This window comes from Nerophis ophidion, linkage group LG03, assembly GCF_033978795.1.
Source record: "Nerophis ophidion isolate RoL-2023_Sa linkage group LG03, RoL_Noph_v1.0, whole genome shotgun sequence".
Taxonomy (NCBI): Eukaryota; Metazoa; Chordata; class Actinopteri; order Syngnathiformes; family Syngnathidae; genus Nerophis; species Nerophis ophidion.
In genome coordinates this window covers 42,781,008-42,803,203 of record NC_084613.1, presented here as the reverse complement: position 1 = coordinate 42,803,203, position 22,196 = coordinate 42,781,008, and the positions used below count along the sequence as shown (strand labels likewise).

General features: G+C 42.3%; 1 protein-coding gene across 4 annotated transcripts in view; it reads right to left on the bottom strand.

Annotated features, from left to right (window-relative positions):
• Positions 1–22,196, bottom strand: part of LOC133549610 (ryanodine receptor 3-like) — a 373,912-nt gene that overhangs the window by 30,593 nt on the left and 321,123 nt on the right. For 2 of the 4 annotated variants that reach the window (XM_061895194.1, XM_061895195.1), the window contains 14 exons: positions 17,993–18,105; positions 14,966–15,062; positions 12,556–12,665; positions 12,357–12,408; positions 12,229–12,285; positions 12,063–12,162; positions 11,903–11,982; positions 7,812–7,888; positions 7,660–7,733; positions 1,354–1,371; positions 814–894; positions 641–729; positions 425–553; positions 214–318 (listed from right to left, as the gene is read on the bottom strand). In XM_061895194.1, the coding sequence (XP_061751178.1) occupies positions 214–318; positions 425–553; positions 641–729; positions 814–894; positions 1,354–1,371; positions 7,660–7,733; positions 7,812–7,888; positions 11,903–11,982; positions 12,063–12,162; positions 12,229–12,285; positions 12,357–12,408; positions 12,556–12,665; positions 14,966–15,062; positions 17,993–18,105 (1,182 nt within the window). The remainder of the gene's footprint in view (positions 1–213; positions 319–424; positions 554–640; positions 730–813; positions 895–1,353; positions 1,372–7,659; positions 7,734–7,811; positions 7,889–11,902; positions 11,983–12,062; positions 12,163–12,228; positions 12,286–12,356; positions 12,409–12,555; positions 12,666–14,965; positions 15,063–17,992; positions 18,106–22,196) is intronic. The other 2 variants (XM_061895196.1, XM_061895197.1) reach the window with 1 other exon arrangement.

Here is a 22,196-nt window from a genome sequence, read left to right as displayed (position 1 = left end):
CTTCATTATTTTTGCACATACCCTTAAGTTTTGGCAATATATATTCTATTCTATTCTATTGTACATTGTTTTTAATAAGTCTTGCTGAGAAACCACATTTCCAAAGTGACTTTAAAGCTGAAAAAGAAAGGTCTCATAAAAGTATAGTGGATTATGAGCAGACAACAGCAAAAAACCCTAGTGCAGTGTCAAAAAGAGGCGCAGACTACATACCTGGGATAACTTCATCTGCATGTTGGCAAAAACATGCAAGAAGCCCACAACTGCATCCCACAGTCTGCTATGAGCCAGGCTCTGCTGGTTACCAATACATGGACCCTACAGCAAACAGATCACCCTTAATGTATCCTTAAAAAAAACATTTGCACTCAGATTGGTCATATTTGAACGGTCCTTGTGTTGTGCATGTATCATTTGAATGTACCTGTATATACTCTGTTAAAGAGTTGAAGACCTGCTTAGCGACCGCAAGCGCTCTGGAGAAGTTCCTCTGACCGGCCTCATCAATAATGTCTTTTCCAGAGTAGTACCAGTAAAAATCACTGATGGATTCCTAGTAGGAAAAAAATCAAACAGAGGAGAATACAAAAAATTAACGGCATATACAGTACTTATGTATGGTACAGTAAAAATATCCCACCTGAAGTCTGAGCAGATAGTCCACAGTACTAATGATGATGTTGACTGTTGTTGTGTTTCCCGTCTGCGTCCTCAGAAAGTTTTGAAAATCTGCAGATAATGTGTTTATTCCATGAAAGTTTTTAGTAAGATGCTCTCAATAAAGTTGCGTTAGCTAACGTATGCGGATTATACCATTGTTGTGTCCCTCACAGAGAAGCTGCAGAAACCTAAAAAGATCCTTTGTGAACTCGTCATTCTGCAGCACTGTGGAACCTGTGGAGCCAAAAAAACAACTGAATTGTATAGTATAGCAATTAGATATAATTATTATTTGATATTTTTGCATAATTGTACAGCTGCAAAGATGCATATATGCTTGAATGTAACATAAATAAAGCTGTTCTGTGTTGTTAAACAACAGCAAAGCTTTGTTTCTTCTTGCAAACAAAGCTTTTTGAGATTTAACTTTAATCGTACGTTGGTTAGTAAAATCCAACTGAAGGAAAAACAAAACTGACATTGAAGCATAGGTGTTACTCAATAGACTGAACAGACTATGTATGTACTACAAGTTAAAATGAGCATGCATGGGTTCCGTCAGGGCAGGTGAATTAAAAGTAGGTGCGCTTATATTGCATTCAGGGTGCAGAGAGGAGAAGGGAAGAAGAGTCAATAGGGGGAGCAATCAAGATGACAGCATTGCATAGAGGAGAATCTAGACCGTGTATTTACCCCGCTCACTCACGTTGACTGCGACCGATGACACAAAAACATGATCAGAGGAACACACAGAAAGCAGACATAAGCACAGGAGAAGACACTAATATTCAATCACAAGCACAGAGGAGAATGAAAGCACTCCAGCTACAACTCTGCTTAGCACTGATGTACTTCAAGTTTTACAATTCACAGTCACCATCACTTATGCCTGAGATCATTAACTGGAAATGAGCTGGAATATGTATGATGGAACTTGTTTATGGCATACACTGATCATTAGGCACACCACTACACATCTGGTCAAGTGCCTGATTTGCTCGCGTATGTGCTAAAAGTCAGCAATTTCCGTTACTAATGAAAGTGCAAATTATTCCCAAAACTAAACATGGTAGAGCTTCTTGAATTAACACAAAACCTGTGTTGGTTTTGAACAAGCAATGGAATCTTTCTTTTGTTATACATTTTGACATAAAACAAGTGAAATACAAAACTCAAAATTAGTCTTAAACAAATCTTAATCAGAATACAATTTATAGATGTACAGGGTAATTAAAAAATAATACGCCAAAATCATCACGTATTTATTCAGTTCTGAAGTTTTGTAATTGACAGAATCAACAATCATTTGATACATGAGTTATGCAAGTTTTATTGAGTTACAATTTCACCGTTGTGGTCATGTAATCCTCTCGGTGCCGTTCAATTGTAGGAAGGCCCAGTGTTTACTTACCCTCAAAATGACGACTACCCATCAGAAGTTTTTTTGTGTTCTGAAGTTTGTGAAAACAAATGCCATTGTCACGGTGCAGCGTGCTTTTAGAACAGAATTTGGCATTGATCCACCCCATCGTGAGAGCATTTGACGGTGGGTTAAACAGTTTAAAGGGACTGGCTGCTTATGTAAAGGAAAGAGTCCTGGAAGACCTTGATGACATGAAAGATCGAATAACAGCAGCAATCAACACGGTGGATCGTGACATCCTGGGGCGTATTTGGGAGGGATTCTCATATTGTCTTAATGCTGTCCGTGCTGCCGGTTGAGGCCATATTGAGCACTTGTAAAGCATGAAATACTCAAAGTTATGTACAACACCTGTGTTTAAGCTCGGTTTTCTATTACTTTTAATTTTTGAAATTAATTAATAGGCAAATGCTTACTTCTACCGCCAGGTCAAATTTGTGACGTCACGAGTAACTCTTCCCCTATCTTCTTTTTCAAAATGGCGAAGAGGATCATTTAGCTATTGCTCTGTGTAAACCAGGGGTCTTGTTGCACAGCCATACAGATCACACTAATGGTTGTGATATAAAACAACTTCAACACTCCTACCAATACGCACCACACTCTGCGAACCCACATTAAACGATGACAAACACACTTCCGGAGAACATCGGCGCTGCAACACACCACAAACGCAAGACAACACCTACCCAGAATGCAATGCATCCACGACCCCTGGCTACACCATACACCCGCTAGCACCAAACCCCCCACACCCCCTCTCCGTGCGTTGGTTGAGCTGGGCGGGGTTGGGGGAGCGTGTATAATATAGCCAAGAGTCACGGATACACGGCATTATGGGCAATCCCTATGCTGTGTTTATAATGTGCCACAGAGCCAATGCTCTCCAGAAATGTGCTTGGTGTGGGTTCACAGAGTGAGGCGCATATTAGTAAGAGTTTTAAAGTTGTTTATATCACAACCATCAGTGTAAAAGTTATGGCTGTTGACCAAGTATGCATTGCAATCTCATACAAGAAGCAGCGAAATGCATGCGTCCGACCGGCACGCAGACAGCATGGTATAAAAGTGGGCGCGATGACATGCTGTAGGGCAATGATTTCCAACCACTGGGCCACGAACGCTGAATTATAATTTATTAATTATATTAATATCACACTCAATTTTCTACTGCATGCCATTGGTAAGCGCAGGGGTGAGAAGAGGTTTTAAAATTATTAGCGCCTGCCAGGGGCGTCACTAGACCTAATACTGTACTGTGGCACACCTGGGGCACAAATAATTCATGTGAGCGTGCAAAGCGCGCAAGCAAAAACATTTTAAGCACTTATTTATCATAATAAATACATACATAGTGCTTTAAACTATGAAATCATATCAGATTATGTTGTATGGATCTTCGATTAACCACCTGAAATTAACTAACGCCCCCCGCGACCCCGAAAGGGAATAAGCTGTAGAAAATGGATGGATGGCATTTGACCTACTTGTGCACATTTTTATTTCAGACTTCTAAACTACTACTGGTAAAAGCAAAAAGGAAGAGAGCAATTAATCTTTTTGAAATATATATTGCAGTAATCATCTGCAAATTTAACATCTACAAAAGTAAAACCAAAAATAAAGCACCCCTACATCTGTGGGTTCTTTTATATTATTTAATTTATCACACTCCTCAGCCTTCCCGGTAAGGTTTATTCAGGTGTACTGGAGAGGAGGCTACGTCGGATAGTCGAACCTCGGATTCAGGAGGAACAGTGTGGTTTTCGTCCTGGTCGTGGAACTGTGGACCAGCTCTATACTCTCGGCAGGGTTCTTGAGGGTGCATGGGAGTTTGCCCAACCAGTCTACATGTGCTTTGTGGACTTGGAGAAGGCATTCGACCGTGTCCCTCGGGAAGTCCTGTGGGGAGTGCTCAGAGAGTATGGGGTATCGGACTGTCTTATTGTGGCGGTCCGTTCCCTGTACGATCAGTGCCAGAGCTTGGTCCGCATTGCCGGCAGTAAGTCGAACACATTTCCAGTGAGGGTTGGACTCCGCCAAGGCTGTCCTTTGTCACCGATTCTGTTCATAACTTTTATGGACAGAATTTCTAGGCGCAGTCAAGGCGTTGAGGGGTTCCGGTTTGATAGCCGCAGGATTAGGTCTCTGCTTTTTGCAGATGATGTGGTCCTGATGGCTTCATCTGACCGGGATCTTCAGCTCTCGCTGGATCGGTTCGCAGCCGAGTGTGAAGCGACCGGAATGAGAATCAGCACCTCCAAGTCCGAGTCCATGGTTCTCGCCCGGAAAAGGGTGGAGTGCCATCTCCGGGTTGGGGAGGAGACCCTGCCCCAAGTGGAGGAGTTCAAGTACCTAGGAGTCTTGTTCACGAGTGAGGGAAGAGTGGATCGTGAGATCGACAGGCGGATCGGTGCGGCGTCTTCAGTAATGCGGACGTTGTACCGATCCGTTAAATGATAAATAAATGGGTTGTACTTGTATAGCGCTTTTTCTACCTTCAAGGTACTCAAAGCGCTTTGACACTACTTCCAAATTTACCCATTCACACACTGATGGAGGGAGCTGCCATGCAAGGCGCCAACCAGCACCCATCAGGAGCAAGGGTGAAGTGTCTTGCTCAGGACACAACGGACGTGACGAGGTTGGTACTAGGTGGGATTTGAACCAGGGGCCCTCGGGTTGCGCACGGCCACTCTTCCACTGCGCCACGCCGTTGTGGTGAAGAAGGAGCTGAGCCGGAAGGCAAAGCTCTCAATTTACCGGTCGATCTACGTTCCCATCCTCACCTATGGTCATGAGCTTTGGGTCATGACCGAAAGGATAAGATCACGGGTACAAGCGGCCGAAATGAGTTTCCTCCGCCGTGTGGCGGGGCACTCCCTTAGAGATAGGGTGAGAAGCTCTGCCATCCGGGAGGAACTCAAAGTAAAGCCGCTGCTCCTTCACATCGAGAGGAGCCAGATGAGGTGGTTCGGGCATCTGGTCAGGATGCCACCCGAACGCCTCCCTAGGGAGGTGTTTAGGGCACGTCCAACCGGTAGGAGGCCACGGGGAAGACCCAGGACACGTTGGGAAGACTATGTCTCCCGGCTGGCCTGGGAACGCCTCGGGATCCCCCAGGAAGAGGTAGACGAAGTGGCTGGGGAGTGGGAAGTCTGGGTTTCCCTGCTTAGGCTGTTGCCCCCGCGACCCGACCTCGGATAAGCGGAAGATGATGGATGGATGGAATTTCCATTTATGGCAATGTGGCTAATCCTATTTCAGATACACAAAACTATCAAATATACACAAAACAATAAAGCCACAGTAGTAGAATAAATGAGCAACTGTTGTGTGTCTGTTCAGGGAATCATTTTCTGAGAAGTAAACTGTAACGTCTCGTTTTCATTTTTGCAAAGTGGTCAATCACTCTGGACAGACATGGAAATATTACAGTAACTGTTATACAGTTGACCAGTGGTTCCCAACTGGTGGGTCGTGACATAAAAGTGGATTGTGTGTCATTTTCAGTGAGTCGCAGTCAGATGTGTGCATGAAAAAAAAAAAGTTTAGGGAGAAAAAAATCAAATTGGGTAAACAAAAGCAGATATTTTTAGCCATTTTTCTAGTAACTATTCGTGAGTATTTTAGCAAAAGGCAAACCGAATAACAAGTTGGAGGAGGACTCAGGACAGACATGGAAATATATTTGAAAAAAATCTAAATGGGGCAACAAAACCCGATATTTTCAGCCATCTTTCTGAAAACAAATACAGAAATGTTACTATTTTTTTCTGGAAACAAAACCAGATGCTTTAGCTTTAGCCATTTTTCAGGTGACAAAACAAGATTATTTTAGTCAAAGTCACACCGATTAACAAGACAAGTCTACTGTGCTATTTTTCTGTGAAATAAATTTGAATGATTTAAAAATTTGGCCCCCGACTTGATGATATGGAAAAATGTTTTTCTTCCTGAAGATAAACCATTTGAGAAGCACTCAACTCACACATGCTTACTCCAAATCCTCATTGATGCAGAACCAGCAGACAATAACCAACATTATGTTTCATGTTCATTGGAAATTCCCCCGACAGCTCGTACAGTAAATGAATATGTTTGTCTTGATACAAGGAAGAACGTTAGCTAACTTAGCATCAACTTAAGACAATGATGTTGCCTAACCAGCTAGGACTTCACTTACATCTCTCATTCCTGCTGCTTCTTCTCTGATGCGGGCGAATAACTTTCTTAAATCCATCTAGGAGTTACAGTTTGAGTCAAATCAAAATCAAAATAATGTAATTAACAAAATGTTGTTGGCTAACGTTACCTACCTCACTCAGTGATTCTCATCCTCTCTCTCTCTCTTTTGTCTCTCTCTCTCTCTATCTCTCTCTCTCTCTCTCAACCGAAGTCTCGATCCACACGTGAATAAATTACCATATTAATTAGCCATGTGCTCATTGTTTCGTGGAGTGAATACAGTAGCAATCAATTACCATACTAAGTAGTATGTTATGTAGACTTAAAACTCTGAAGGGGTTTTTTTTATTGGTGAAATTTTTACTGGGGCACTGCAGATCAGCAGTGGGGCACGTGCCCCAGTGAAATCTGTCTGGCGACGCCCCTGGCACCTGCTTACTTTTACAGCATGCTGTAAATAAGCGCAGGAGTGAGAAGCAGGTTTTAAATTAATTAGTGCCCCGTCGGCTATTAAAGGAAATACGTTAGTTAAAAAGATTTGTCAGAGCATAATAATATGCCACGGCACAGTGGTTGGGAATAACTGTATTAGAGTGTGCATGTGTATCTATTGCATTGCAAATACTGCATGAAACGCTTGTTGGTCAAATAGATGTGTTTAAACGTATATCGTGTTACTGGGCTGTGGTCGTTCTAACTTCATCGGTGTCCTGTGCGAGAACACTTTTTGTCTCTTTTTATTGCTTTCAACCATTAGTTGGCGCAGGTGGCACTCATTACCATGCGATGAGCGCAAAATAAATATGAATAGGTAAAGTACAATTCATCTATAACCACCGCTATTGTTAGGCGATACCATGTGTGAAGTACAAGTGATTGACTAGGGGGATGCGACTTGGATACAGCAGCAACAATGGAAATGGACTGGATGTCATTATGATGGGTACCTAAATAAGAGGCCACAAAGTGTGTACGAGGTGAAACGTGATGGAAAACAGTCTGTTTCACATTTGACAATGACAGTCTGGTAGCTGGAACAATCAAATACTTTTCCCATGGTTTAATAGTAGTAAGTTTATTTATTTTTACTTTTTTCATTGTATTGCCACCTTGTCCCACTGTTAGTAGGCTGTGAACACTAGGGGGCAGATTTTACCTTGTTGGCATGACATTGAGGACCATATTTGTAGATTTTATGTGAGAAACACTTTATAACCATTACTTAATGGCAATTGTTGCAAATGCAGTGTGTAATTTTTTTTGTTTTATTTTTCCCAGTCAGCCTGAAATATGAATAATTATAAATACATATATTTTTTTATCAATAACTTTGTTTACCTTTTTGCAGACTCTAACTTACATAATACCGATAATTTTCAGCTACTTACTTGATCCTTCTTCAGTAACCATCCCGAGACCTTCTGCTTTGTTTTGTCTCTCAAAGGCATTCAGATCCAGGACACTGAGAGGGAACATAAACTAATATAGGTTTAAAATGTTTTAGTAACTACAAAAATGAAAACAAATTGTATGTACGTACCTGCAAGACATCATTAGTCCAGATAAGCTTTTGAAAAAGCCGACATCCCTCTTCTCTTTAAGGTAGTCCAACATTTTCTGCACAAAACAAGGATGATAGACTGAATTAATTAAACGCAATTTTGAAAACAAATACTCATATTTTAAAAACATAATAAAAATGCTGTATTGTTTTCATCTTACAAACACCAGTCTTAAAATGATCAAACCGGATTGAAATCAGTTCTTGTGATCAATACAAAATACAATTGTAAAGAGCCTGACATTTAGAAATAGCATGTACTTAAAATGTTTTCAGTATGTAAGGGAACTTAAATGACAAAAAGATAATGACGAATCCACAACATTCTTCATGATTACTTTGAGGTATAAGACTACATAGAAAGTATACAAGCACATTTTGCATTTCTGTCTTCATTAATATGTACAATATATGCTTACGGACACTCCTTTGCTTATTTGTAAACAAACCAATCACGTGTATGTGCACTATAAAAAGCAGCAGTTGAGTTTATCTGTTGGCAACTACAATGGAAAGAGTTAGAGGAATAACCGACAGAGGAAGAGGAAGAGATGGAAGCCATGAGGGAGGTAGAGACCGAGGAACAGGACATCAAGGGGGTGCTTACGTAAAGAAAAGGACCAATTTTATGGTCTCCAGCTCCTGGCTGAGGTAGCCCTAATCATGAAGAAGGTCTGTAACCAAATGCGAGATGCGTCTTTACAAGGATATATTGGCCCTTCAAGACATTTTTTCCAAGATGTCTTGTGAATTACAACATTGCCTGCGAGTCTGCGACATCGATGAAATTCTCTGGCCAGACGAGGCGAGGAGAAAATGGTTGATTTTATTGTATTTTTTTGTTTTTTACAATAACTATTCAAATTAAACCTGTGCTAATGTAGTATTTAACAGCATGTTTCTGACTTTTCAACTTACAGTAAACTGACAGGTTTGTTACTGTATATACTGTAGTATGAATCTCTTTGTCATCATTTTGGGCGTGCAGCAAAATAAATGACATTTTCTATAGTTTGCAACACTGGTCTTGTGTAGTATTTGGTAAATTTACAATACGGTATATTTAAACTTTCTCCATGTACTTTGTCAATAGTACATCCATCCACCCATCCATTTACTACCGCTTATTCCCTTTGGGGTCGCGGGGGCCCTGGTGCCTATCTCAGCTACAATCAGGCGGAAGGCGGGGTACACCCTAACCCACTCTAATCGTTGGGAAGTAGAAGTGCCAAAACTGTTTTATGTTTATTACAGCAGAGTGTAACTACTGTACTTCAAACAAAATAGTCATTTGCAACATATATTTTCAATATGGTAACAAAATATGCATGTACAAACCCCGTTTCCATATGAGTTGGTAAATTGTGTTAGATGTAAATATAAACAGAATACAATGATTTGCAAATCCTTTTCAACCCATATTCAAATGAAAGCACTACAAAGACAAGATATTTGATGTTCAAACTCTTAATTTTTTAATTTTTTTTTGCAAATAATATTTAACTTATAATTTCATGGCTGCAACACGTGCCAAAGTAGTTGGGAAGGGGCATGTTCACCACTGTGTTACATCACATTTTCTTTTAACAACACTCAATAAACGTTTGGGAACTGAAGAAATTATTTGTTGAAGCTTTGAAAGTGGAATTCTTTACCATTCTTGCTTGATGTACAGCTTAAGTTGTTCAACAGTCCAGGGTCTTGTTGTCGTATTTTACGCTTCATAATGCGCCACACATTTTCGATGGGAGACATGTCTGGAGTGCAGGCGGGCCAGGAAAGTACCTGCACTCTTTTACTCTGAGGCCACGCTGTTGTAACACGTGGCTTGGCATTTTTTTGCTGAAATAATCCGGGGCGTCCCTGATAACATTGCTTGGATGACAACATATGTTGCTCCAAAACCTGTATATACCTTTCAGCATTAATGGTGCCTTCACATATGTGTAAATTACCCATGCCTTGGGCACTAATACACCCCCATACCATCACAGATGCTGGCTTTTCAACTTTGCGCCTATAACAATCCGGATGGTTATTTTCCTCTTTGTTCCGGAGGACACCACGTCCAGAATTTCCAAATATAATTTGAAATGTGGACTCGTCAGACCACAGAACACTTTTCCACTTTGCATCAGTCCATCTTAGATGAGCTCGGGCCCAGCAAAGTCGGCGGCGTTCCTTTGTGTTGTTGATAAATGTATTTCGCTTTGCATAGTAGAGTTTTAACTTGCACTTACAGATGTAGTAACCAACTGTAAATGTAAATGTAAATGGATTGTACTTGTATAGCGCTTTTCTACCTTTTTTTAAGGAACTCAAAGCGCTTTGACACTATTTCCACATTCACTGTAGTTACTGACAGTGGTTTTATAAAGTGTTCCTGAGCCCTTGAGGTGATATCCTTTACACACTGATGTCGGTTTTTGATGCAGTACCGCCTGAGGGATCAAAGGTCCGTAATATCATCGCTTACGTGCAGTGATTTCTCCAGATTCTCTGAACCTTTTGATGAATTTACGGACTGTAGATGGTAAAATCCCTAAATTCCCTGCAATAGCTCCTTGAGAAATGTGGTTCTAAAACTGTTTGACAATTTGCTTACAAATTGGTGACCCTCGCCCCATCCTTGTTTGTGAATGACTTAGCATTTCATGGAAGCTGCTTTTATACGCAATCATGGCACCCACCTGTTCCCAATTAGGCTGCAGACCTGTGGGATGTTCCAAGTGTTTGATGAGCATTCCTCAACTTTGTCAGTATTTATTGCCACCTTTCCCAACTTCTTTGGCACGTGTTGCTGGCATCAAATTCTAAAGTTAATGATTATTTGCAACATTTTTTTTTTTTTTTTAATCACTTTTAACATCAAATATGTTGTCTTTGTAGCATATTGAACTGAATATGGGTTAAAAATGATTTACAAATCATTGGGATCTTTCTGTGTGGAGTTTGCATGTTCTCCCCGTGAATGCGTGGGTTCCCTCCGGGTACTCCGGCTTCCTCCCACTTCCAAAGACATGCACCTGGGGATAGGTTGATTGGCAACACTAAATTGGCCCTAGTGTGTGAATGTGAGTATGACTGTTGTCTGTCTATCTGTGTTGGCCCTGCGATGAGGTGGAGACTTGTCCAGGGTGTACCCCGCCTTCCGCTGGATTGTAGCTGAGATAGGCGCCAGCGCCCCCCGCGACCCCGAAAGGGAATGAGCGGTAGAAAATAGATGGATGGATGTATTCCGTTTATATTTACATCTAACACAATTTCCTAACCAATATGAAAACGGGGTTTGTATTTACAATAGTGTTTCATTTTGGAAAATATCTAAGGTGTTCTGCCAATTGGGTGTGTGGTTGTGCTATTGTCTAGTGTTTTGAAAATGCCAGCCCTGTTTTCAAAATCATGCTTATGTAAGCAATCCAAAAAAATTGTATGCACGTGTGATTCCACACCTGGTGGACGTTAGTATCAAATTAATTCATTATTGTAATCCAGTGGTTCTTAACCTGGGTTCGATCGAACCCGAGGAGTTCGGTGAGTCGGCCTCAGGGGTTCGGTGGAGCCTCTGCCGTGGAGGTCAAGCCACACCCGACTCATCGTGTACATAAAAACTTCTCCCTATCGTCATATTATGGATACCTCAACAGCAGAAGTCAAGCTGATTTGCAGGCGTGTAATTTGTTGTAAGTTCATGCACTGTGTTGGTTTTGTTCTTTGAACAAGGTGATGTTCATGCACGGTTCATTTTGTGCACCAGTAAAAAAATCATATAACTTTGTCTTGAATTTGAAAAAATAAACAATTTTCACTTAAGAAGGGTTCGGTGAATGCGCATATGAAACTGGAGGGGTTCGGCACCTCCAACAAGGTTAAAAACGACTGGTGTATTCATTGTAACCTCACAATCTTTACCTATGGCCAAAGTGTAAAAATGTGTGTAGAGTTTTGCAAATCATTTTGTGCAATGTTTTGAAAAAAGTTTGAAGCTGCTATTATTATGACTCTTCAGATGTGTGAACATTTTCATTTTAGTTTGTAAAAAACTCGAAATATTCAGAAATGGCTGTTACCTGCTGGACCAGAATGTTTCCCCCGTTGAGAATAGAGATGCCCAGTTTCAACGTGAAGGTCACCATAGCAACCAGTCGACCTGATTGATGACCACGTAGTATAAATGCGTACAGCGAAAAATGTGGTCACTGTATGAACGAACTTATGAAGATGTTGTACCTTTACTAGCGGCTATCATCTGGAGCACCATCTCTGCAGCCCCGCGGTCGTGCAGTCGGGCCTGCTGGTACAACATCTTTTGTTTCTCCATTTCCTTCTCCTGTAACACATGACACAGATTATGCATCATGCTGTGAAATACATATTGTGTCAGCTGCAGTCATACCTCAAAGGTTTTGTCTTTTTCTCCCTCATCATTTTCCTCTTCCCCGTCAGCACAACTCTGTGTGAGAAAATACGATGTATCACCTGCATTGTTTTTTTTTCAGTCAAAGCCAATAATACAAAAAGTACCTTGGCCATCATATCTGCATATGCAATATACAATGGGTCTTCTTCCAAAGAGCTGAAGGGCAAAACAGATCAATATTGTTTGATAACAATTTGCATGCAATCACATCTGAGTGTGTGGAAATGAGAGGTGGAGCAGAGCAAGTAGATATGTTTGCGCGTGCGTGTGTGTGTGTGTGTGTGTGTGTTTGCGTGTTTTTACCTGCACTCGGTCAGAGCATTGTGGCTGAAATGCAGAATAAGCTGGTGAAGAGGGTCCGGCCGTTTTCGATTGTCCTCTTCTTCTTCTTCCTCCACTTTGGGCTGTGTTTTCTGGACAAGTCATAGCCTCCTATTATAAACTATACAGTATATGTGACGACTGTGATGCCACCTGACTTAATTTTACACAACAAGCTTCTATGAAGAAGCATGCAGGTCATTATACACAAGCACAAGGAGGGGGCCATGCACAGGTGACATGCAGCAGCTTTGTAAAGGCGTAGAATGGGAATAAACATGATTCTCTCTGAGCCCTATTTACATTTTTACATGTTATATTATCATTTTGTGCAAGTCCAATATCAGACTGTAAAAATAGGGACAATGTTTTTAGGGTCTTGAACTATTCGCCTGTCACAATCATTCCAGATTATATGAGAAAACCACACAGTGCAACCTGCTAATGTCAACACCCAGCTTGTTTCAACCAACTCATAAGGTCCTGGGCCACTGTGATCTTATAATAAAAAACAGACCGCTCAAGTCGACGTTATCGTACAATACAGTACACAGTCTACAGGTCTTAGATATCAAATTTGAGACACAAAGGGGTTGTTTCTCAGAAAAATCGGTCCGTCTATATCAACATTATTTGTATAGTCAACTTCCTCATTATCGCTAAGTGGTGTAACACCACAACAGCAGCATAACTACTGTTTAGTTACCAGGCAGTGAAGAAAACTATGCACTAGGAGCCTCATTTTCCCATACGCTTAAGTGGAAAAAAATGCCCAGTCGCGTGGCTGCACAGTTGCGTGGATTGTGTCTACGCCTCATTCTCCCGCTCGATGTAAGTCTGTCACTGTGCACCTTCAGCCAAGATGCACGCTTTGGATGGAACAACCCTAAAAATGTGGCCGTTTCCAGTCAAACCTGTTTTTGCACCTAATTCTACCATCGATTTTTGTCCCCGTGCGTTTCTGAAGTTGCAATAGGTTAATTGCCTCGTCAAGGTGAAATATTATATTGCATTTGAAGTTTGGATGCAGTGTACACTACACGTAATAAAATAGTAAAAGAGATTTTCAGAAAACTTTCAAATCCATTCTGATCGCTTCAAATGGGCACACTTGCAAAATATCCATTGAGATGAGGATAAAAGGACCATAATGTCACCCTGAATTAACTATTCAAAACCAAAATTCGCATCATATACTGTCCTTGGCTGTGTATTTGCGTGATTGGGAGGAATAAGGCCGCGAAAACAGCGTAAAATGTACTGGAACCACACATACCGGCCGCATTTGGACATCCTGGGATGTTCCATGTCAGATACCATGTAAATGTGCACCTTCTGCAATGGGCAATTCAGTGTGGGATTTTGCACAAGCCTGCATGGCATTGAGAATGTTTACCAAATCCAAATTAAATTCCATCGATTCAAATTTATGTTAGAAAATAGAAAATGTATTTAAAGTCTAATTGAAGGAAGTAAAAAACAAAAAAACAAAAAAAAAAACATGGAATTCCAATTGACAATTTTGGTTTTATTCCAAGATCAAAATATACAGTATATTTCATACATGACAGTTTTGCATATTACATAAAACATATTATTACTATGGCGACATGTATATATTATTATTTGATAACAACACGTTTGTCGTTGCCATTAAAAAAAAAACTAATTCTATGAAACAGACAATTTTATTTGAAGTACCTTCAAATTACATAAAATGGTGGAAAAATACTTAATTTCCCAGTGCCTAATTTAGTGTTAGCGAAGTATTTTTACTGTTCAGGCAAAAACCTTTAGTTTCCTGCTATTTAGCTATTCAGAATTTCTCTGAATTTAATTCCAATTGACCATCCTGCAGGGTTCTTCAAACAAATTGAACTGAAATTCAAACATTTTAAATTTGCAAAAGTCTGATGCCAAGACACCATTGCTTTCATACGACCATTCTCATTAGATAAGCTTGTGAAATAAATGTACTTGGGACCTCATGACCAAAAAGAAAGAAACATGTTTCCCATGTGGCTCTTTGATGTACTCGAAAGACTATGTATATTAACCTGTTATTACACAGGTTTCAAACAAGTGAAAGAAAACTAATAGGCCTACTAAAAGAGCACTAACCGAACATCAATCTAATATACTGGGGTACTGTTGAACACAGCACTGCACTTAGACAACTTGGTGACATCACTCTGACATCAGTGGTGATGTCAGGCTTGCTACACAAACAGGCCACATCACTGACAGGTGAAAAAAAAGCACAATAAGACAAGGTGTTACCAAGTTCAATGACGTAGACACACAATGTCACAAGTAAAGCAGGAGAGGAATGGGAGGGCTGAGGCTTCCACAAAGCACACCACCAACAGTAAGGTATTTTACAAGTACTTACTGCAAGATCCTGTACTAGCTTCTCCTCAAATGAGTACTCCTCTGTTTCTATCCATATTCTCTGATAGGCCAGGAGGAAGAGGTTAATAGAGCGATGCCTATGGAGGGGGTAAGAGGACATTAGCCCGGGTTAGATAGAAGCAGAGCAAAAGAGGGAAGCAGGCCCTTTAGGAAAGGGTTAGGATGGTTAGTTGAGAACCCTGGTACGTCCAGCTGGCCATGAATTGTTTCTGATTTAAGAAATATAAATATTACAGAATAAATCATGTCACAAAATGATCGATTGTAAAATTTGGGGAAACTCTACAAACCCTTTAATCTCTAAATACAAATGGGTTCCTACTCTGAAATAGAACACAGATGCTCCTAAATTGGGATGGGCATTTTGATCAAATCTTCTATTTTTTACCTGTTATTTTTAATGAGATGAGCACATTGCTCTCTGAAAGTTGAGCCCTCTTGTTTCCCTGGCACTGTTGTACTGAGCAGAGCAATAATCCGCATGGACATAGCTGAGATCATGTTGTTCAGCTCAGACCACACACTAATTTGATATTAACAGCACCTCTGCTGGTTGCAACTAAGTAGCGCACTCAATTACACCTCAATTCCCTAGAGGTGATGAATCTACCATCATCAATGTTATGATTACAATTACTGCTGTCCTAATGTGCTATTGGTCTGATATCAGCAAAAAACATGTCTAATGGAATATTTATACAAGCAGTCCTGTAGTGAGTTAACAACATACTGTAGCATAGTCATTTACAATAGGTAATGTAGGTTATAGGCTACTAAGTGTAAGCAGCTACACAACAGCTAGGCACACAGTACGTAGTAAGTGCCCATAACTGAACAACATTGCAGTCTAAAACAGTTAATATAAACAAGCATTAAATAATTATGCATACTACTTACCAATAAAAAGGGCTTGATTTACTAAAGGTTTGTGCGTACTAATACACGTGCAAACTTGATGTCACACGCAATGATGATTTACTTAACGTGTGCAAAGTGGAATAGCGTCTGTTAAGTGAGCAGAATAAGGTGTGCAATCCAATTTTCATCAAAACACCCACAATACTGGGAGGAGACAATGCCAATATAATTATTTAGCACACGCGATGTGATTAATCAACACTCATCACCGTTTTCCAAGCACTATTCTGTTTTTTTTAGCATGTCTCAGAAGGACGTGCAAACTGAAAGTTCCACACACGGCTGCAGGATCAGTGCTTGCGCTGCACAGACAGACGATGGACATACGGGAATCCTCTGTTCTACCTGCGTGCGTCATTTTGGACCGTAAGAAATAACAAATATTATACATGTTGTCTATTCAGCAATTTCCTTTTATAATTTTAGAGCTGATGGATAATTTATGGGGCTGATTAAAACAAATTCAACTCAAGCAGTTTGGTGTTTGCTGGCTTTTTTAAATGTTGTTCTTTTTTTAATTTAGGAAATATCTTAGTAATGAGCTTGCGATTGTGTGTAGATTGCGATTCAGGAAAGGAGTTACAGGTTATACAGTAGATGTGTTCTTTCAATTGCACACACAGTGTTAGTAGACCACAAGCAACACGCCCCTCATAGTACACACTTTTTTATTTTTTGCACACACTGTTTAGCACGTGGTATTTGGATCTTAGTAAATCAGACCCAAAGTCTCCAAGGTACAAGCGTATTAGAAAATATCCAGTAACAAACGTCTCCACATAATTCAGCATACTGAGTCAAACGCTACAAATTAATGAATAATTGTGACCACTTGGTGTCACCAAAAAAAAAAATTACCACATCACTGCAACTCAAAGAAAGCATTGCAGATGGTTAATAATGAATAGCTTAGTGTTCTCTCTTTGACTAACATTGATCAATTGATATTGATCAAATATTTTCTAACAGTCCACACTAAAAAAATCATAAAAGTAAGTATGATTCATGCTGATATGGTTTCAGATTGTTATCGGTATCGGCCAATACTCAATGCTCCAATATTGGTATTGTATTATAAGTGAAAAAGTTGTATTGGTACACCCCTAATTACAATCATCATACCCATTTAATCAATGTCCCCATCCCTTGTACACATTTATACATATGATATGCCCTTTGACCTAATCTACATCTATCTTACTTTTTAGTGGTAAATTCTGGTCTTTCTTGCTGCTTGATGAATGACGATTACACAGACCAGTGGAGAAACCAGTAGGGATATTTGACTTTAAGTTACAATTTTGAAGAAAGCAAAGGGTTGTTACGACAGGTGCACATGCCCACAGCAACATCGTTGATTATGTTACCGTCGGCATGGAGAGCAGACTGTCACAGCCTGACGTCTTGTGTATTTTCTCTAGCCAAGTATGTTGGTAGGCATGCAGGAAGTAATTATTAGTTTTGTCCCTTAGAGGGGTGAGGGGGTACAATAAAGTGTGACATTGAGGACAGAAGAAGGATTTCAATTGAATTGACTTGGCAATATTCCTCACATGCAGAAAACTATAGTAGTCCAGAGTAAAATGCCCCTGCATTAGAAACAGTGTAGTAATTGTTTGCGATGCTGGGACATATTTCACTGTCAACAACTCTGAATGAATGCAACATGCTGCTAGGCAGGCAGGTTGCCCCCCCTGAGCACATATTGAAGGTGGCTGCCTTCCTACTTGGGCACCATAATTGTTTTCCTCCCACTGTAGCTGGCTTCCTGTAATTGAGTTACAGACCAGCAGGGCATGAAATTGCTAGTGTCCCTCTTTGAAAAGGTAAAACATCTGCAGGCCAGACATTTGTCCGACAAACACACAGTGGGGGCCCGAGCATTAATGCACGGTCACAATCCAGGAAGTGAAAAATGGTGTTTCAGAGAGCCAAAAAGAAAAAAACACACAGAAAAAGGTGTTACAAATGCTAAAACAATCATAGGGAGCTGTCCAGTAAGTAATATCTGAGACAGATTGTAATACGTTTTTAGCATCATTTAGCACACACATTTTGTAAGTACAGTATAACATTTGTAATCCAGTACCTCGGCAGATTGTAAAGTGGAGCCATTCGGAAACAAGCAACAACCGCTCTTTTCCTCTGCTTGGATAGCAACTTCTGCCAGACACATTTCTTGGATCTCAATGGCTGCTCCACCTAATAGTAGAAAGAGTGCATTTATCACACACACACGAACGCACGCACGCACGCACGCACGCACGCACGCACGCGCGCACGCACGCACGCACGCACGCACGCGCGCACGCACGCACGCACGCACACACACACACACACACACACACACACACACACACACACAAACACACACACACAAACACATACACACACACACACACAGAAACATGATCTGTCAGCTGTATGCAGGGGCACCGCTAGGGATTTTGGGCCCCATGAAAATAATCTTTGAAGGGCCCCCAACACATAATTTCATACAATTTCATCATCATTAGGGGGCCTCTCTGGGCCCCCCTCCATCATGGGCCCCTAGAATCCGTCTCCGTTACCCCCCCTTTTCGGCGCCCCTGGCTGCATGTGACACTGTGATTGAGTTTTAAATGACTGTATTCAAGTTCATCTTTGTTGATGTAATGAAGGCAGATGGTAGAAAAGAATGTAGAAAAAAACGGTTCCATCCAGTAGTGTTGTTGTATTCAGTATACTACAAAAGGCCACCACTACTTCCTTCATTAACTTCTTCACAACAAATATTTGAACAAAAATCAGTAAATAAACTAAATGTTTTTCCTTTTCCCCTTTTCAAAAAAAAAAACACTTACTTGTGGTAACAATCAATGGGGTAGGGCAGTGGTTCTCAAATGGGGGTACGCATACCCCTGGGGGTACTTGAAGGTATGTCAAGGAGTACGTGAGATTTTTTTTTACATATTCTTAAAATAGCAACAATTAAAAAATCCTTTATAAATATATTTATTGAATAATACTTTAACAAAATATGAATGTAAGTTCATAAACTGTGAACAGCTAGATTTTTTTGTGGACATGATCCATAAATATTGATGTTAAAGATTTCTTTTTTTTTTCTCCTCTCTGAGCTGCTACCTTACCGTGGTAGAGGAGTTTGCGTGTCCCAATGATCCTAGGAGCTATGTTGTCTGGGGGCTTTCATGCCCCCTGGTAGGGTCTCCCAAGACAAACAGGTCCTAGTTGAGTGATCAGACAAAGAGCAGCTCAAAGACTTCTATGGAATTACAACAAGATGAACTCAGATTTCCCTTGCCCGGACGCGGGTCACCGGGGCCCCGCTCTGGAGCCAGGCCCGGAGTTGGGGCACGATGGCGAGCGCCTGGTGGCCGGGCCTGTCCCCATGGGGCCCGGCCGGGCACAGCCCGAAGAGGCAATGTGGGTCATCCCTCCAATGGGCTCACCACTCATAGGAGGGGCCATAGAGGTCGGGTGCAATGTGAGCTGGGCGACAGCCGAAGGCAGGGCACTTGGCGGTCCGATCCTCGGCTACAGAAGCTAGCTCTTGGGACGTGGAACGTCACCTCACTGGGGGGAAAGAGCCTGAGCTAGTGCGCGAGGTAGAGAAGTTCCGGCTGGATATAGTCGGACTCACCTCGACGCACAGCAAGGGCTCTGGAACCACTTCTCTCGAGAGGGACTGGACTCTCTTCCACTCTGGCGTTCCCGGCAGTGAGAGGCGACGGGCTGGGGTGGCAATTCTCGTTGCCCCCCCGGCTCAAAGCCTGCACGTTGGAGTTCAACCCAGTGGACGAGAGGGTAGCTTCCCTCCGCCTGCGGGTGGGGGGACGGGTCCTGACTGTTGTTTGTGCTTACGCACCAAACAGCAGTTCAGAGTACCCACCCTTTTTGGGTACACTCGAGGGAGTACTGGAAAGTGCTCCCCCGGGTGATTCCCTTGTCCTACTGGGGGACTTCAACGCTCATGTTGGCAACGACAGTGAAACCTGGAGAGGCGTGATTGGGAAGAATGGTCGCCCGGATCTAAACCCGAGTGGTGTTTTGTTATTGGACTTTTGTGCTCGTCACGGATTGTCCATAACAAACACCATGTTCAAACGTAAAGGTGTCCATATGTGCACTTGGCACTTTATAGTTGTGTCATCGGATTTGCGGCCTCATGTTTTGGACACTCGGGTGAAGAGAGGGGCGGAGCTTTCTACCGATCACCACCTGGTGGTGAGTTGGCTGCGATGGTGGGGGAGGATGCCGGACAGACCCGGCAGGCCCAAGCGCATTGTAAGGGTCTGCTGGGAACGTCTGGCAGAGTCTCCTGTCAGAGAAAGTTTCAAATTTTGAATTAAAGAAAGTGCTGTTTTAAATGTGTGCATGACCTCAGAACGGGGAGGAGCTATGTGCCATGTTAAGGTAGGGAGCAATAGAGGCAAAACTTATGTGTATGGAAACCATGTACTTTTTTACCCAAATAAATGATTTTGATTACCTAAACAATTCACATTGTACAAATGACTGGGGACACATTTTCTGGCCGCACATTCTGTAAATAACAGACTCTGCAGCAATGCGTGGACATCGGGGGCGGTGCCTCTGGATTGGCAGACCGGGGTGGTGGTCCCTCTCTTTAAGAAGGGGGACCGGAGGGTGTGTTCCAACTATCGTGGGATCACACTCCTCAGCCTTCCCGGTAAGGTTTATTCAGGTGTACTGGAGAGGAGGCTACGCCGGATAGTCGAACCTCGGATCCAGGAGGAACAGTGTGGTTTTCGTCCTGGTCGTGGAACTGTGGACCAGCTCTATACTCTCGGCAGGGTTCTTGAGGGTGCATGGGAGTTTGCCCAACCAGTCTTCATGTACTTTGTGGACTTGGAGAAGGCATTCGACCGTGTCCCTCGGGAAGTCCTGTGGGGAGTGCTCAGAGAGTATGGGGTACCGGACTGTCTTATTGTGGCGGTCCGCTCCCTGTATGATCAGTGTCAGAGCTTGGTCCGCATTGCTGGCAGTAAGTCGGACACGTTTCCAGTGAGGGTTGGACTCCGCCAAGGCTGTCCTTTGTCACCGATTCTGTTCATAACTTTTATGGACAGAATTTCTAGGCGCAGCCAAGGCGTTGAGGGGTTCCGGTTTGGTGGCCGCGGGATTGGGTCTCTGCTTTTTGCAGATGATGTGGTCCTGATGGCTTCACCTGGCCGGGACCTTCAGCTCTCGCTGGATCGGTTCGCAGCCGAGTGTGAAGCGACCGGAATGAGAACCAGCACCTCCAAGTCCGACTCCATGGTTCTCGCCCGGAAAAGGGTGGAGTGCCATCTCCGGGTTGGGGAGGAGACCCAGCCCCAAGTGGAGGAGTTCAAATACCTAGGAGTTTTGTTCACGAGTGGGGTAAGAGTGGATCGTGAGATCGACAGGCGGATCGGTGCGGCGTCTTCAGCAATGCGAACGTTGTATCGATCCGTTGTGGGGAAGAAGGAGCTGAGCCGGAAGGCAAAGCTCTCAATTTACCAATCGATCTACGTTCCCATCATCACCTATGGTCATGAGCTTTGGGTCATGACCGAAAGGATAAGATCACGGGTACAAGCGGCCGAAATGAGTTTCCTCCGCCGGGTGGCGGGGCTCTCCCTTAGAGATAGGGTGAGAAGCTCTGCCATCCGGGAGGAACTCAAAGTAAAGCCGCTCCTCCTCTACATCGAGAGGAGCCAGATGAGGTGGTTCGGGCATCTGGTCAGGATGCCACCCGAACGCCTCCCTAGGGAGGTGTTTAGGGCACGTCCAGCCAGTAGGAGGCCACGGGGAAGACCCAGGACACGTTGGGAAGACTATGTCTCCCGGCTGGCCTGGGAACGCCTCGGGATCCCCCGGGAAGAGCTAGACGAAGTGGCTGGGGAGAGGGAAGTCTGGGCTTCCCTGCTTAGGCTGCTGCCCCCGCGACCCGACCTCGGATAAGCGGAAGATGATGGATGGATGGATGGATTTCTTTTTTGTGGAGAAATGTTTAGAATTAAATTCATAAATCCAGATGGATCTCTATTACAATCCCCAAAGAGGGCACTTTAAGTTGATGATTACTTCTATGTGTAGAAATCTTTATTTATAACTGAATCACTTGTTTATTTTTAAACAAGTTTTAAGTTATTTTTATATATTTTTTTCCCAAATAGTTCAAGAAAGACCACTAAGAATGAGCAATAATTTGCACTGTTATACAATTTAATAAATCAGAAACTGATGACATAGTGCTGTATTATCCTTCTTTATCTCTTTTTTTCAACCAAAAATGCTTTGCTCTG